The 14649-nt window shown below is 39.6% G+C and overlaps 1 protein-coding gene across 9 annotated transcripts in view; it reads left to right on the top strand.

Annotated features, from left to right (window-relative positions):
• The window catches only part of Dcaf6 (DDB1 and CUL4 associated factor 6), a 131407-nt gene extending 119306 nt beyond the window's left edge, over positions 1-12101 (top strand). For 3 of the 9 annotated variants that reach the window (XM_030243204.1, XM_006497004.2, NM_028759.1), the window contains 5 exons: positions 1578-1716; positions 3257-3413; positions 4768-4856; positions 8207-8312; positions 11598-12101. In XM_030243204.1, coding sequence (XP_030099064.1) covers positions 1578-1716; positions 3257-3413; positions 4768-4856; positions 8207-8312; positions 11598-11662 — 556 coding nt within the window. In that variant the 3' untranslated portion in view covers positions 11663-12101. Of the gene's footprint in view, positions 1-1577; positions 1772-3256; positions 3414-4767; positions 4857-8206; positions 8313-11597 lie in introns of those variants that run through there. The other 6 variants (XM_030243203.1, XM_006497005.2, XM_006497006.3 and 3 more) reach the window with 4 other exon arrangements.
• The last annotated feature ends 2548 nt before the right edge of the window (positions 12102-14649 follow it).

Below are 14649 nucleotides of genomic sequence, written 5' to 3'. Positions count from 1 at the left end.
TGAGACAGGGTTTCTCTTTGTAACCCTGGCTGTCCTGGAACTCTATATGTAGACCAGGCTGGCTCCAAACTCACAGAGATCACCTGTCCCTGCTTCCCAAGTGGTAGGCTTAAAGACATACACCAGATCCCAGCTTTCCCAAGACTTTTTAATATGTAAAATTGCCAAATCAAAGCTTTATACATACTTTAAATTTAATATATACTATCTAATTTTTTTCAAAAATGTTATGTTCTGGAACTCCAGCACACCGGTGGCTGGTAAGAGTATAAATCTGTGTAATCGTGTTCCCAAACTGTGACTGTTTCCTGAAGCTGACCCTTTTGTGCATACTCTAGTGCAGTGCTCACCCTAACAGCCACACACACATGGATGCTCAAAGCTGAGCAAATGCATGCCTCTGAATAAACGTCCACAAGTAAAACCATGATAGTGGAAGTCAGAAACGTTTCCCTTGAAGAACGAGAGATGATAGCAGTGGGCACATGGCAGACTCTAGATCTGATGATGCTCAGTCTGATCAACATGAAGAGAAGTCTGTTTATTGATGCCACTATCATCTTTTTTGTGCCTTTAGTCACTGTTAAGTCATTTGTCTTAATTACCAATTTGTAGTTTTAGATCTTTCGGACTTTCCATCTGCTGCATGTCAAAATATGGTGTTTTAAATGACAAATTAAAGCTTCAGAATTAATTAATATTGGCTGTTTAGAGAGTATTCCCTTGATAATAAAATGAGCTTTAAAAGAGTCCTTTGTTCTTGAGTAGCTACTACTGCCATCATCTCCTTTGTAGGGAGAATAGAATGTGTCTCACTAACCGGGAGTCTCTCCTTTGGTGTGGAGCCATATAATGGAGATGCTAGTGGAAGATCTTCTTCATTTTATCTTTTTCTGACATCTGTTCTCTTCTTGATTAGTCTGCTCTTGGGACATCTTTAAACTATGTCAGAATTAATTAATTAATTAATTAATTAGTTTTCTGCTGTTACCATGTTACTCCTAGTTTCTTTGGGCTTTTCTGTATGGCCTTTATAAAGGGAAACATTTAAAAATTGAATAGAACATTGTTTTTGGGGGGTTTGTTTGGTTGGTTTGGTTTGGTTTGTTTTGTTTTTCTGAGACAGCATCTCAGGTTGCCTTGGCCTCAAAATCCACTTTGTAGTCAAAACTGGTCTTGGGTGCCTGGTCCTCCTCTGCCTCCCAACGGTTGTCATTCCAGGTCTAGATTAACATCCGAGGCTAAATAGGATGTTTTATTTGAAGTAAAATTACACATGAATTTTGTCTGTTTGGTTTTATAAAATAGACTTTAGAAACCAGTATGACGCATGCTATTTTCTTTACTTTTTCAACCAGTACCCAGTTCCTAAGTGACCGCTGAACTAAATATCCTGTTGTAGTAACTCAACTATTGTGATGAAGTCTGCCTTTTTATGCTTTTGGTTGGAGGTGCTTTATTAAAATACTGTGTTTTAAATATATTATAGACTTTCTGTGTTTTGACATTCTCAGTATTATTCAGAAGTTGCTCATGAATGTTTATTCTTGGTTTTTGTTTTAATATGCAATCCATAGACGCTCCGCTGTTGCCCGCATTCAGGAGTTCTTCAGGAGGAGAAAAGAAAGGAAAGAAATGGAAGAGCTGGATACTTTGAACATTAGGAGGCCACTAGTAAAGATGGTTTATAAGGGCCACCGCAACTCCCGGACAATGGTACCGGCTGCTCGTGGCATTCTTTGATGAGATTGCAGTTCGTGGTTTGTCTGTGGTGATTTTGTTACTTCTTTATTCAAGCATGTTTCTTTTAGTCTGGTAATATATTGCAAGACAATTCTACCTTACTAAGGAAATATATGTAAGCTAGAAAAAATTATTTTAGCTTAGAACCAGTGGCTGTTGATTTGTTTGTTTGGTTTTTTTTTTGTTTGTTTTCTTTTATTTATGTTTGCTGTCCTCCTTTGGGAATTTACCATTACATTTTTTAAACTTCATTTTACAACATTTTGTTAGTTTGGAAAATAAATCTGTACATGAAATCCAGGTTGACTATAAAATACAGATACATTAATTATAACACCTTTTAAACTAATAACTAAAACGTGGCTTTGATCACTCTGTCTCTCCTTGCTTTCATTTCTTCATCTTTGAAGTAGCCAGGATAGACCAGGTGATCTTGTAGTGTTCAGAATCCCCAAATCTGCATCTCCTGTGCAAGGTAACTAACGTAACTATTACTCTAAACAGTTCCTATCTAGAAAGTGTTCTCTCTGGCTGCAGTGTTCGCTGCAAACCTGCAGATTGTGTTTTACCTCTTTTTTTCAAGGAATAGGCAAAAATAAACTGAAGTGAGGAAGTAAATAGCTCGCCTTGCACATGTCATTGGTAGTAACAATTTCATCATTTTTAAATGGATACTCATTTTTAACAGAAGTAACCAATTTGTATTTTATGCATTTTGCCAATTAAACTTTTAGATAAGAGTAATTGAAGGCAAGCTGAGGATCTAACCAAGTGGCTGAGTGCTTGCCTAACATGCATGTGCCCTCAGCTGATTTCTTAGCACAAGAGAGATGCAAGCATGAGTACATGCACAGCAGCTTTTACTGTGTGCATTACACACGTGTGGCTGCAGGGCCTCCTTCCCTGCTGGCTTTTGTGAGCGGCAGGAGTGGCCGAAGCTTCAGGGGAAGTGATTTTAAAAAACACTGTCTGCAGTATAAAGATCTTAGTATGCTCCTTTCATGTTTATTAAATGGGATAGCTATTACATGTATCATATACATTTGCTTGCTTGATTAAAGATATGTCTTTCTTTTCTTAACTCTTTGGGCTTCTACCAGTTAATGAAAAAAATACTTTTTGTTCTTGGCAAACACAAAAGACAACAATTCCTTTATTCTATGAAATGTTGTTTTCTTTATAAAGCTGAAATGGCATGGTTTTTAGAAAGTTCATCTGTAAGTATATACTTTTTTCCATTATACTGCTTTAAGCCCAGAAATTGCATTTACTTGTTTAGCATGTGTGAAGTACCTGTTGTGTGACAAATCCTGTTGACATTGGCTCTTGATGCCTTTCCACCATGTTATTGCCCATGGTGAAGTACTGTAATGATTTTAAGATTCTTAGAAGAAACAGGCTTTATTATTTCTCTTTTTTATTTTAAAAATCAATTTATTTTCAATATGAGAATAGAATCTGCTTTTCTTTTGGTAACTGTGACTTGGTTATCCTGCTTCATAAAATCCCTCAGATAAAAGAAGCCAATTTCTGGGGTGCTAACTTTGTAATGAGCGGTTCCGATTGTGGCCATATCTTCATCTGGGACCGGCACACTGCTGAGCATTTGATGCTTCTGGAAGCTGATAATCATGTGGTCAACTGCCTGCAGCCCCATCCGTTTGACCCAAGTAAGTAAGATACCTTTCTTACCGACTGGGAATTGCTGCTGTCATTCATCAGCTATGGGGAATATTACAGAAGTCTGAATGATCTTACTAAGCTCTGCTAAAGATAGTCATAGCTCGACATGGACTTAAAACAAAGAATTTATGAATGGGAGAGTGTTCACAAAGCCCCACCCCTAGCTAAGAAGATACTGGCAGTTGATGGCTGCAGGTAAAGGAAGAGTCCGTTTCCTCAGGGATGTGACTTCTGGAAGAGCGTGTGCCCATGCTCTGCTGGCTGGAAACTCAAGCATGTATTGGCAGCACTCACTGGATTCAGTGGATTTAATGAGTACACAGGTGGGAGGGGAGGCAGGACGAGAGTCTGTCTGGGAAGAGTTGGAGAGGGAGGAGAGGATGGATTTGATCAGAACAGTGTGTGCACGTCTATGGAATTTTCAAAGGACAAAGAAATTTTTTTTAAGGTTCCCAACCTCAAAAAGAAAGAAAAGAATGTGCTTTTGACAGATATTCTAAAAAAAAATAAGTTTATTCCTCTAATAGTTAAGTTTTATTGTCTCAGAGTCTGGCATGACTGAGTTACTCATCGTGTATTCAAAACAAACCTCCAAGCCTTTTTAAGTCCTCACAGGTCAGAATTAATTTGTTAGCCTAAAATAGAGTTGGCTTGTTCGTGAAGTGGCCATGTAGCTCATAAGAAAATAGTGAATAAGACAGAAATTTGAGTGACTTCAAAGTGGCCTTAAATTTTTGTTCTACAGTTGGTTACTTTTAGGAAACATTTAAAATTATAACTAACAATTAATTATATAATAAAAAAGACTGGAGAGATAGCTCAGCAGTTACAAACAATTACTACTCTTTTTTTTTGAGACAGGATTTCTCTGTGTAACAGAAGACTGGATGTCCTGGACTCAGGACTAGCTTTGTAGACCATACTGGTCTCAAACTCACAGAGATCTGTCTGCCTCTGCCTTCTGAGTGCTGGGATTAAAGGCACTCACTAAACATTTACTATTCTTGTAATGCACTCAAGCTGGTTCCCAGCACCCACATTAGACAGCTCACAACCACCAGATAATTTAAAGCAAATCTTTGGCCAGTTACAGTGTCATACACCTTTAATCCCAGTACTCAAGAGGCAGAGACAGGAGGATCTCTGTGATTTTCAGGCCAGCCTGGTCTTCATTGTGAGTTCCAGGACACCTAAGACTATGTAGAAAGATCCTGTTTCAAAAAGTAAAACAAAACATCAAAAGTATTTATAGTAGTTTTCAAACTAAGTTTTGTTAACTTTGCACCTATGCTTAATATTTACATCTTGAATTTATGATAAAGATGTAAATTTTCTTTTTAGTTCTAGCCTCATCTGGCATAGATTATGACATAAAGATCTGGTCGCCACTAGAAGAGTCAAGAATTTTTAATCGAAAACTTGCTGATGAAGTAAGACTTTTACTATGCTTACTATTTTAATTTTTACCTAAAATGCTATTTTAAGGGAAAAAGTTTATTATTAATTGCTAACATAAAACTAAGGCATTTGGTTAAGGAAGTCAAATCTTTAATCTCAGCACTCATAGGCAGGTGTGTGTCTATGAATTCAAGGCCAGCGTGATGGTCTACATAGCAAGCTGTAGGCCAGCCAGGGCTACATATGAGACCATGTCTCAGAAAAGGATGGGGAGGGAAAAGAGATCAAATCTTTTGAAAAATAAAAATGAGATAAATAATACTAGAGGTAAAAATCAGATTAGTATCTTACTAATTATAACATTGACTTTAATAACACATCAGGTATATCTGAAAGAAAAATAAGCTTGGCTGCCATGTTTATTATGTATAACAAAAAGTCATTTAAAGTTTTGTCTTCGTAAAAGTGTTTTAGCTGAAAACAAATTGATGCTGCAGCCTGTAATCCACCTTCTACCAATCAGGAAGCTGAAGCAAGAAATTCTGGTCAGACTGAGCCACAAATCAAGACCCTGTCACAATAAGCAAAACAGGAGGGGGGCGGCAGGCAGACAGAGGAGGGAAGGGGAGGGAGAAGAAAGGAAAATAATCTTACTGTATGTTCCTCTCCATAACTGTAGACGTATTTTTGTATTTTGCATTCTTCACGTAGGGATTAGGATGCCCCTTCAGTGTGAGTAGGTAGAGGAGCAAATGAACGGATACCTTTCCTTTATTGTTGTTTTAAAACTCCCTTAGATCTTTGCTTTTACTCGTTTTCATTCCATACAAAATACTGGGTCTCAGTGAAAGGGGGTGAGGGTGGGGGTGGTTTCACATTATCATTGTGAGCCTTAAGCATCGAACCTTAATCATTCCTACTCCCTCCTATATCACGAGTCCTGTCTTTCCCCAAGACAGTCTCCCTTCTGCTTCCTTCTTGTGTGCGTGTGTGTGTGTGTGTGTGTGTGTGTGTGTGTAAAATTCTGCATATGAGAAAAAACATAGCTTTCCTTGTGCTTTCGTATCATACATGTATATATCTGTGTGTATAAAATTCTGCATGTAAGACAAGACACAAGTACATAGTCTCTGCACTTCTGTTACCATCTCTGACCTTTCCCTCCCTTTTACCGTTAGACCTCTTCCTCCCCGCTCCTACTCACCCTTATGCATATGATATATTCTTCATGGCAGAAAAAGCATGTTGTGTTTGTCTTTCTGAGTCTGACTTATTTTACATAACATGGTAATCTTATTTCTACCCATTCTCTTGCATAATCTAACCCTTCTTTATGCTCACTTAAACTTAACTGAATATATGCAACGTTTTCTTTATCTGTGGCTATCTAGACTGGTTCTGTAGTTTGGCTTTTATGAGTGCTACAGCAATGAACATGTATTCATGAGTATCTCTATGCTATGCTGGCTCAGATTCCTCTGGGTAAGCATGGGAGTGGTACAACTAAGTCATACCGTGGTCCTGTTTGTAGTGTTCTGGGGGAAGCTTCACACTGAGTCCACAGGCGCTGTGGACTGCTTTATTTTCCCACCAGCAAAATCTTTTTCTTTTGTTGTTTTGTTTTGTTTTGTTTTGTTTTGTTTTTCAAGACAGGGTTTCTCTGTGTAGCCTTGGCTGTCCTGGAACTCACTTTGTAGACCAGGCTGGCCTTGAACTCAGAAATCCGCCTGCCTCTGCCTCCCAAGTGCTGGGATAAAATCTTTTTTCACCATTCCTTTCCAGCATTTCTTGTCACTTGTTTTCCTGATGATAGACATTTTAATTGTGGTGAGGTGATATCTCAGTGTAGATTTAGTTGTTGTTGTTGTTTTAAGTCAGGATCTTACTTTGCAGCTCCAGGTGGCCTAGAACTGGCAGTGTAGATCAGGCTGACCTCAAACTTGTCTGTGCCTGTGCAAGTGCTAGGATGAAAGCTCACCCGGCTCCCACTGCAGTGATCTCCCTGCTGGTTGATGGGATTGAACACTTTCTTTCTGTTTATTGGCCACTTGTATTTTATTTGAGAACTTTCTGTCCAGTTATTTTCTCCATTTATTGGTTGGACAGTTTGGTTTTTGATATTTATTTTTTTCTGCTCTCTGTTAGATGCACTGTGTACCCAGCTTTTCTCCCTTTCTAGACTGTCTCTTTACTATGTTAATGGTGCAGAAGCCTGTTAAGTGGATAAAATCCTATTGGTTCACTGTTGGAATTATTTCTTGAGCTATTAGAATTCTTTTCATAAAGTTCCTCTCGTGCTTGTATCTTGTGGTGTTTCCCCCTAACACTAACAGGAGTCTTACATTAATGATCCATTTGAATTGAAGTTGGGGCCGAGTTAGAGAGGTTCTCATTCTATGTGGGCAGTTCAAGTTTTCCCAGCACTATTCGCTTAAAAGGCTCTCTCTCTAGTGTATGGTTTTTGACACGAAAGAAATCTTTCACTTCCTTTTTTTAAAGATTTATTTCTTTTATGTATATAAGTACACCTTAGCTCTATCTTCACAGCAGAAGAGGGCATTGGATCCCATTACAGATGGTTGTGAGAGACAAGTAGTTGCTGGGAATTGAACTCAGGACCTTTGGAAGAACAGTCTGTACTCTTAACCACTGAGGCATCTCTCCAGCCCAATATTTCACTTCTTTTGGGGGGGGGGGGTTGTTTGTTTTTTGTTTTGTTTGGTTGGTTTTTTTTTTTTTTTTTTTTTTTTTTTTGGTTTTTTCGAGACAGGGTTTCTCTGTGTAGCCCTGGCTGTCCTGGAACTCACTTTGTAGACCAGGCTGGCCTCAAACTCAGAAATCTGACTGCCTCTGCCTCCCAAGTGCTGGGATTAAAGGCATGCGCCACCACTGCCCAGCCCAATATTTCACTCTGAGTAGATTTATTCATGGCTCTCGGACATCTTTATGTATTTTGATACTATTGTGAATGGGATTCTTCCCATTTCTTTCTCAGAATGCTTGTTATAGGCAAACTGCTGGTTTTCTCTCTTGAGTTTTGTATGTTGTTCCTTTGCTTGAGGGACAAGGAAGGATAAAAGAGACTAAATATGGTTCAAGTACAAGATACGCTTGAACTAAATAAGGTAATTATGAAGCCCATCATTTTAAAGTTCAACAAATGTAAATTTTTTAAAGAAATGCTGGTCTCTGATCTTCTTTTAACTGCAAGTAATTGTTTGACATTGAATAGCCTTAAGGTAGAAATATAGACATTATACATAAAAAATAATGAAAAATATTTCTCTTAAGACTTACTGAATTTTGAAACTGTTTTCATAATCTTTAGAGCAAAGGTGCTATTACTGCATCACCTTTGACGTACTTGTTACCTGCTGTGTAGGTTATAACTCGGAATGAACTCATGCTGGAAGAGACTCGGAACACCATCACCGTCCCAGCCTCTTTCATGTTGAGGATGTTGGCGTCACTGAATCATATCCGAGCTGGTAAGAACTTCTACTCTATCATTAAAATCATTATTTTATTTGAAAACAGTAAGCCCTACCTTAGAGATCTATGTGATTTTCTTAATGTCCAAAAATGAAATCAACAACTTTAGAACTAGGATTTCTTTCTGTGAACCCTTGACCTAACACTGTAAATTATGTCCTTATAAAACTCGTTTATTGGAAAATGGTAAAATGCAAGCACAGTCGCTTGAGAACTCTGTCTTAGGTAATCTTCCTTTACAGGAAGTACAGTGCACTGCTGGGTGGGTGTAGTGGCACTCCCTAAACACAAGGGAGGTGGAGGGAGGAGGGAGGAAGAGCTGTCCAGAGTCACCCTAGGCTACATAGGAAGTTCAAGGCTAGCCTGAGATACATGAGTCCTGCCTCCACTAACAAAAACAATAAATAAGGTTATGCTGAGTACACTTTACCATAGATTTATTTAAAAAATCAGTAAAGCCCTAGTGAAAAGCAAGCGTTATGTGGTAAGGAAGGAAGTTATGTTAGTGTACTTTTCAATAATGTTTTTAAGATTTAATTATTTTTATTTTATGTGTCTGAGTTTTCCTTCATGTGTATCTGGTACTGTATGTATGCAGTGCCCACAGGAGCAAGAAGAAGGTATTGGATCCTCTGGAACTGAAGTTACAGACTATGGTTACTGGGTGCTGGGAACTGAAGCCAGGTTATATAAGTGATCTTAATTACTGAGCCATCTCTCCACCTCTTAATACATTTTTTAGATGATAAACTCTGGTTCAGTGACTTGGATCTGAAAACTATGTATCATTACAACTAATATTTCAGAGTAAATTGCATAATCTGTATTCATAACAGTAAAAGTGTGTATTATGTATGCTTATCACTTCTCACTGACTTCATAAGTTCATTCACGTGTTGAGTATTATGCATCATTTATAGAGTACTTATATTGTATCAAATATTAACTGTTCACTTATTTATTTAGAGGGCTTCTCTGTAGTCCTAGTTGTCCTGCAGTTTGCTCTGTAGACCAGGCTGGCCTCGATTCACAGAGATCCTCCTGCCTCTGCCTCCTGAGTACTAGTATTAAAGCCATGTACCACTGACACAGCAAATACTAGCCCTTTAAAAAAAAATTAAAGACTTTATTTTAGATTTATTTTATTTTATTTTATGGTATGGTATGAGTGTTTTACCTGCATGTACACATGCATGCCTAACACAAAGGGGGTTCAAAAGAGAATGTTGGATACCATAGACCTGGAGCTACAGTTGTTTGTGATCCAGTGTGTGGTGATGGGAACTGAACCTGGGTCTTCTACAAAAGCAGCAAGTCTCTCCAGTCTCTCAAATAGTAACCCTTTAAATTAGGCTTTAATAATTTGCCCAGGCCATTACCTGATGAACGTTAAACCTGACTTGAAACTACATTCCCTTTGACTCAGGGTTTCACGTACAGCCCTGAGGCCAGCCCATTACTCTGCCATGCTAGCCCTAGATGATAAACCAAAACCTTCCTCTCCTCAGAGTTTCTATCATTAAACTGCTCCCTCCCATCTGGTGTTTGGTGTCCTTCTGTTGTGGACATCTTTAAGCCTGATCTATTTTAATATTTTCCACAGTATTTGGGAAAATGCACTTGTCAATATATGTCTTAAATGCTATCCTTACTGTGGCAGTGGCTTTCTGCCATTGTCTTCATACACCCTGGTGCGATACAGCTTATCTTCATACCTCACATCCATTCCTTCAGTAAACCTTGCTCCAGGGTAAAGCTCTGTGGCACAGTGCTTTCTTACTTATTGTGCCCGAGGCTCTAGGTTGAATTCTTCAGTGCTGCGGAAACCAACCAAGGACACTAAACACCTTCACTGAACGGTCTGTATAAGCCCTGAAGATAGAAAGATCCAAAATTATCCAAAAGCTAATCGACAGGTTCACAAGTAGTGTAACCTGGGTCATTGTTGTAAGGCTCATCAAGGAGTTTCCAGAAAATGTGGAGGAAGGAGCTCATGAAGAAGTTGGGAAAGTTTAGCAAAAAGCTTCATAGTTGTACTGGGCAGAAGCATGGTCTAATGGATTATGCAAAAATGCCCCAAGCAAAGGAACAGCAAGTGCAAATGGGATAAGCCTAGGAGAGCATGCATGGTACAGTGGCCACCAAGTACATGACATATGTGTACACTTGAATATTGAACCAGATAGGGCTTACCTTGAGGGAAGAAACTGCATTCATTTTAGTCACCATTGTTATCTCAGGGTTAGCCACTTCCTGGAATGTAGTAGATACTGAATTTTAAGAAATCTTACAAACAGAAGTACACAAGCCTCTTACAGATGTGTCCATCTGGTTACCCACAGGCCATGTGCCCCAAAATAGCTGTGAATTTAGCCCAATGGAAAATCATAATTTCATTGAAAGTACTGTTTCCAGTGTAAGAGTTTTTTTGGGGTTTTTTTTTTTTTGGCAAAGTTTTTGTTTGTTTTATTTTTGCAACCTGATTGCTCTGTTTTGGAGCATGAACTTTGTAAATGACATCAAGTCACAGTGTCAGAAGGTGAACACATCAGCATTCTCTCCAGGCTTCTCTCTCTTGCATCCCCTTCCAGGTCCCCTTAGTTAAAACTTAGCCTCCAAGACACCTTGTTTGAAAACCACTGCAAGAGAATGTAATATATCAAGGTCTTGTATGTTTAAAATTATATGGTATTGTATATACTGTATTATGTTTTCATTCTTCATTACCTTTTGACGCCAAATTGAAAGCTTATATTGGGGCTGGAGGCATGGCTCAGTTAAAGAGTACGTGCTGCTCTTTCAGAAGACTGACGTTAGGCAGCTCACAGTCGCCTGTATCACCAGCTCCAGGGCTTCCAGGGCTTCCAGCCTCAACAGGCACCTGCTCTCATATACACATGCCTACTGGGCATGGGTGCACATACATAGAATTTAAAACATTGAAAAGAAAATCTTAAAAAAAAAAAAACAAAAAACCTTTAAGAGCCAGGTTTGGTGGTGTATGACTTTAATCCTAGCTCTAGAAATGCAAGGCAGGTAGATCTCTGTGAATTAGAGGCCAGCCTGGTCTACAAAGCCAGCCAAGGCTACATAGTAAGACCTTGTTTCCGAAAAAACAAAAACCAAACCAAGACTTCTGTATATACTAGTGAGTAGATTTTTACATACTTAAGTTTTGAATTAGAAATGTTTTTTGTGGTTTTAAATGAAGTTCTAGGGGTTATTTATGATAAATACTAAAAGGATTTTGAGTGTGTATGATTCTCATGTCTGTTTTCCAGACCGTCTGGAGGGTGACAGATCAGAAGGTTCAGGTCAGGAGAATGAAAATGAGGATGAAGAATAAAGAACTCCTTGGCAAGCACTTAGATGTTCTGAGATTTGTATACGACATTTATTATATTTTTTTTCTTTACAGAACTTTAGTGCAATTTAAGGCTATGGGTTTTTTTTTTTTTTTTTTTTTTTTGGAGTTCTTCCCTATTTTGGGGATAACCAAACATTGGTTTGGAATGAGTGTGTGCATGAGTTGGGAGAGTGTGTAAAACAAAGTAAGCAAAATGTTTTTTGAAACCTTTTGCCGTGTATGGAGTCCAAAAAAAAAAAAAAAAAAAAAAAAAAAGCAAAGTGCAATACTTCCTGACCCTCCGCTGTGGGAGCTTGGATCAATGCTGAAGTCATTTTCATTGTAGTGAAAATGTTGGTTCAAATAAATTTCTACACTTGCCATTTGCATGTTTGTTGCTTTCTAATTAAAGATGTTGGTTGCTTTAAGATATCCTAAATTTGACTTTTTATTTAATTCTTTGCTACTTTACCCACATTTTCTAGTCATTTCTCTAACAAAAGAGGGCTTGCTGTTTTCTGAATTTAATAGTCCTTTCCATCTTGACCTCTGTGTGACCAGATAATGTAAAAGGGCCTTTACAGTTCTCTTCCCTTTTTCTTCACTTTTCTTGAGCTACTTCTCAGGATCTGTTGACACCTCATCCAAATCAGTCACTGGGTCTTATAGATGATTTACATTAGCACAAACTCAAGGTGCTGTCTTCTGGTCTACCTCTCTGTCCATATTCCTGAATTACTGTGATCAGTTAGCTGACTCTAGCATCCACCTCCACTTCAGACAGTCCCCCAGGCCTGTGTGTACCTTACCGTGTTTTCCTGAACTGTGTGTACCTTACCGTGTTTTCCTGAACTGTGTGTACCTTACCGTGTTTTCCTGAACTGTGTGTACCTTACCGTGTTTTCCTGTGTGTACCTTACCGTGTTTTCCTGAACTGTGTGTACCTTACCGTGTTTTCCTGTGTGTACCTTACCGTGTTTTCCTGAACTGTGTGTACCTTACCGTGTTTTCCTGAACTGTGTGTACCTTACCGTGTTTTCCTGTGTGTACCTTACCGTGTTTTCCTGAACTGTGTGTACCTTACCGTGTTTTCCTGAACTGTGTGTACCTCACCGTGTTTTCCTGAACTGCTCCATAGACATGACCTCTTCCACCTCCTACGTTGTCTGTCTGTGCCCCTCAATCCAATTACATCTGTACATTTCTCCAACCTACTTACAAAAATAAAGTCTTTTCTCAGCACCAGGTTATTGGTTATATACGTTCTAATGTCACCCCCACAAGCAACCATAGCTGCCAGCCTCTTCCAGAAGCCAGAGCTGCCAGATGGGAGAGAAGCAGGTGCTGCCTCCTGATACCTTACAGATAAAAGTTCCTGGGCAGGCAGAGTGCTGTACCTGTTGTTTAGTGCGACAAAAGGACTACTTCAAAAACAGGAGTCTCTCTCTCTCTCCCTCCCTCTCTCTCTCTCTCTCTCTCTCTCACACACACACACACACACACACACACACACACACACACACACGCATGCGCACACAGCTTTTGCTGTTCCTGGCTTATAGGCAGGATAAGACATGAGTCTCTTTGAGAGGATGTCTTTGGTTTTCTAGTCAGTGAACTCTTGGCATCTGTCTCACTTACAAAGGACAGCCGCTCAGCTCAGCTGCTTTTCTGTGACCTTTAGTTAAGCCAGTAACTGCCTTCACTATCCCTCCTTGCCAGCCAGCAGTTAGAGAAGAAAATGAACCAAGTGCTTGGGCTGGTCATTGCACACATCTTAACACAGCCATGCTATACTACCAAAACTAGAACACCGATGCCGCAGAGAAAGTGTGGAGTTCCCAAGGCCGAACTGTAGGTCCATGTTGTATCTCATCCATCACCTTCAGTGCTAGCCTTGAGCTCTAGCTCTGGACCACAGCTGGAAGCGGCTTCCAGACCCTGCAGAGCTGCCTGACCGATGAAAGGCAGAGCAGATCTGACAGTCTGCCACACTCATCTCAAGCACAGGCCCTCTCTGTTGGTGCTTTTAGTGTATTTGCTATGCCAGCTGCTTTTCATTAAAAGCAGTTTACTTTTGGGCTAATTAGCAGGTAGCTTAACTATTCCTGTTATTTTCTATGACCTAAATATCCTGCCAGAAGAAATGACTGAACCAGACACTGAGGTAGACATAAACTTTCTCCAGCTGGGCCACGAACCGTCATGAAGATGCAGCAACAGAGGCATTTCTATGGGGAATATGGACCTCTTACCCACAAGTTGGCTGCAAACTCAAAATCACCTGCTGCTGGCAGAAGATAGATAGCTTTGTCATGGAAAGTAGGGGTGACTTTAGGCCAGCAGCATGGATTTGCTAGAGGGCAGAGGGTGCTGGATAATTGCTAGGCAAAGATCAGAACAAAACCAAAGGGCAAGTGTCTACACTGTCCCTGTACACTGATGGAGATATGGGAACTGTGTGTGTTCTGTTCATTTTCCTGGAGTAGGCCAGCTAGATAAATAGTTAAGGATACATAGCAAAGACAAAATTTTGTCCTGGCCACTACAGGATTCAGTGGAGAGAGAGTGTAGTGGCAGAGAGGAGACTGGCCCCAGGGTTCTACACACTCAGAAAAAAAGATGGCATTGGTATAATCAAGGGAAGGGAAAAGATAAAGCATGCGTCTTGTGCAGGGGTGGTTGTGTTTATGCTAAAATCTACTCCTCAGTATCTCTGTTTTGATATGAAAGGAAGACTGGAGAGGTAGGGAGGGAGATGAAAAAGCACTAGTTCATTAAACCCCTTAAAAACCAGGTTTAAAGCTGGACAGGATGGTGCACACCTTTGATCCCAGCACTTGGGAGGTAGAGGCAGGATGGTTTCTGTGAGTTTGAAGACAGCCTGGGCTACAATAAAAAAGAAAAAGCAGGCTTAGAGTGTCTTGAATATAGTATGCAACAGTCTTGTAACCCAGTACTTCTTGAGTTTAACTGCCTTGGGAAGT

Source organism: Mus musculus, chromosome 1 (assembly GCF_000001635.26).
Source record: "Mus musculus strain C57BL/6J chromosome 1, GRCm38.p6 C57BL/6J".
Taxonomy (NCBI): Eukaryota; Metazoa; Chordata; class Mammalia; order Rodentia; family Muridae; genus Mus; species Mus musculus.
The sequence above is the reverse complement of the archived record's forward strand: the minus strand, read 5'-3'. Positions and strand labels throughout refer to the sequence as shown.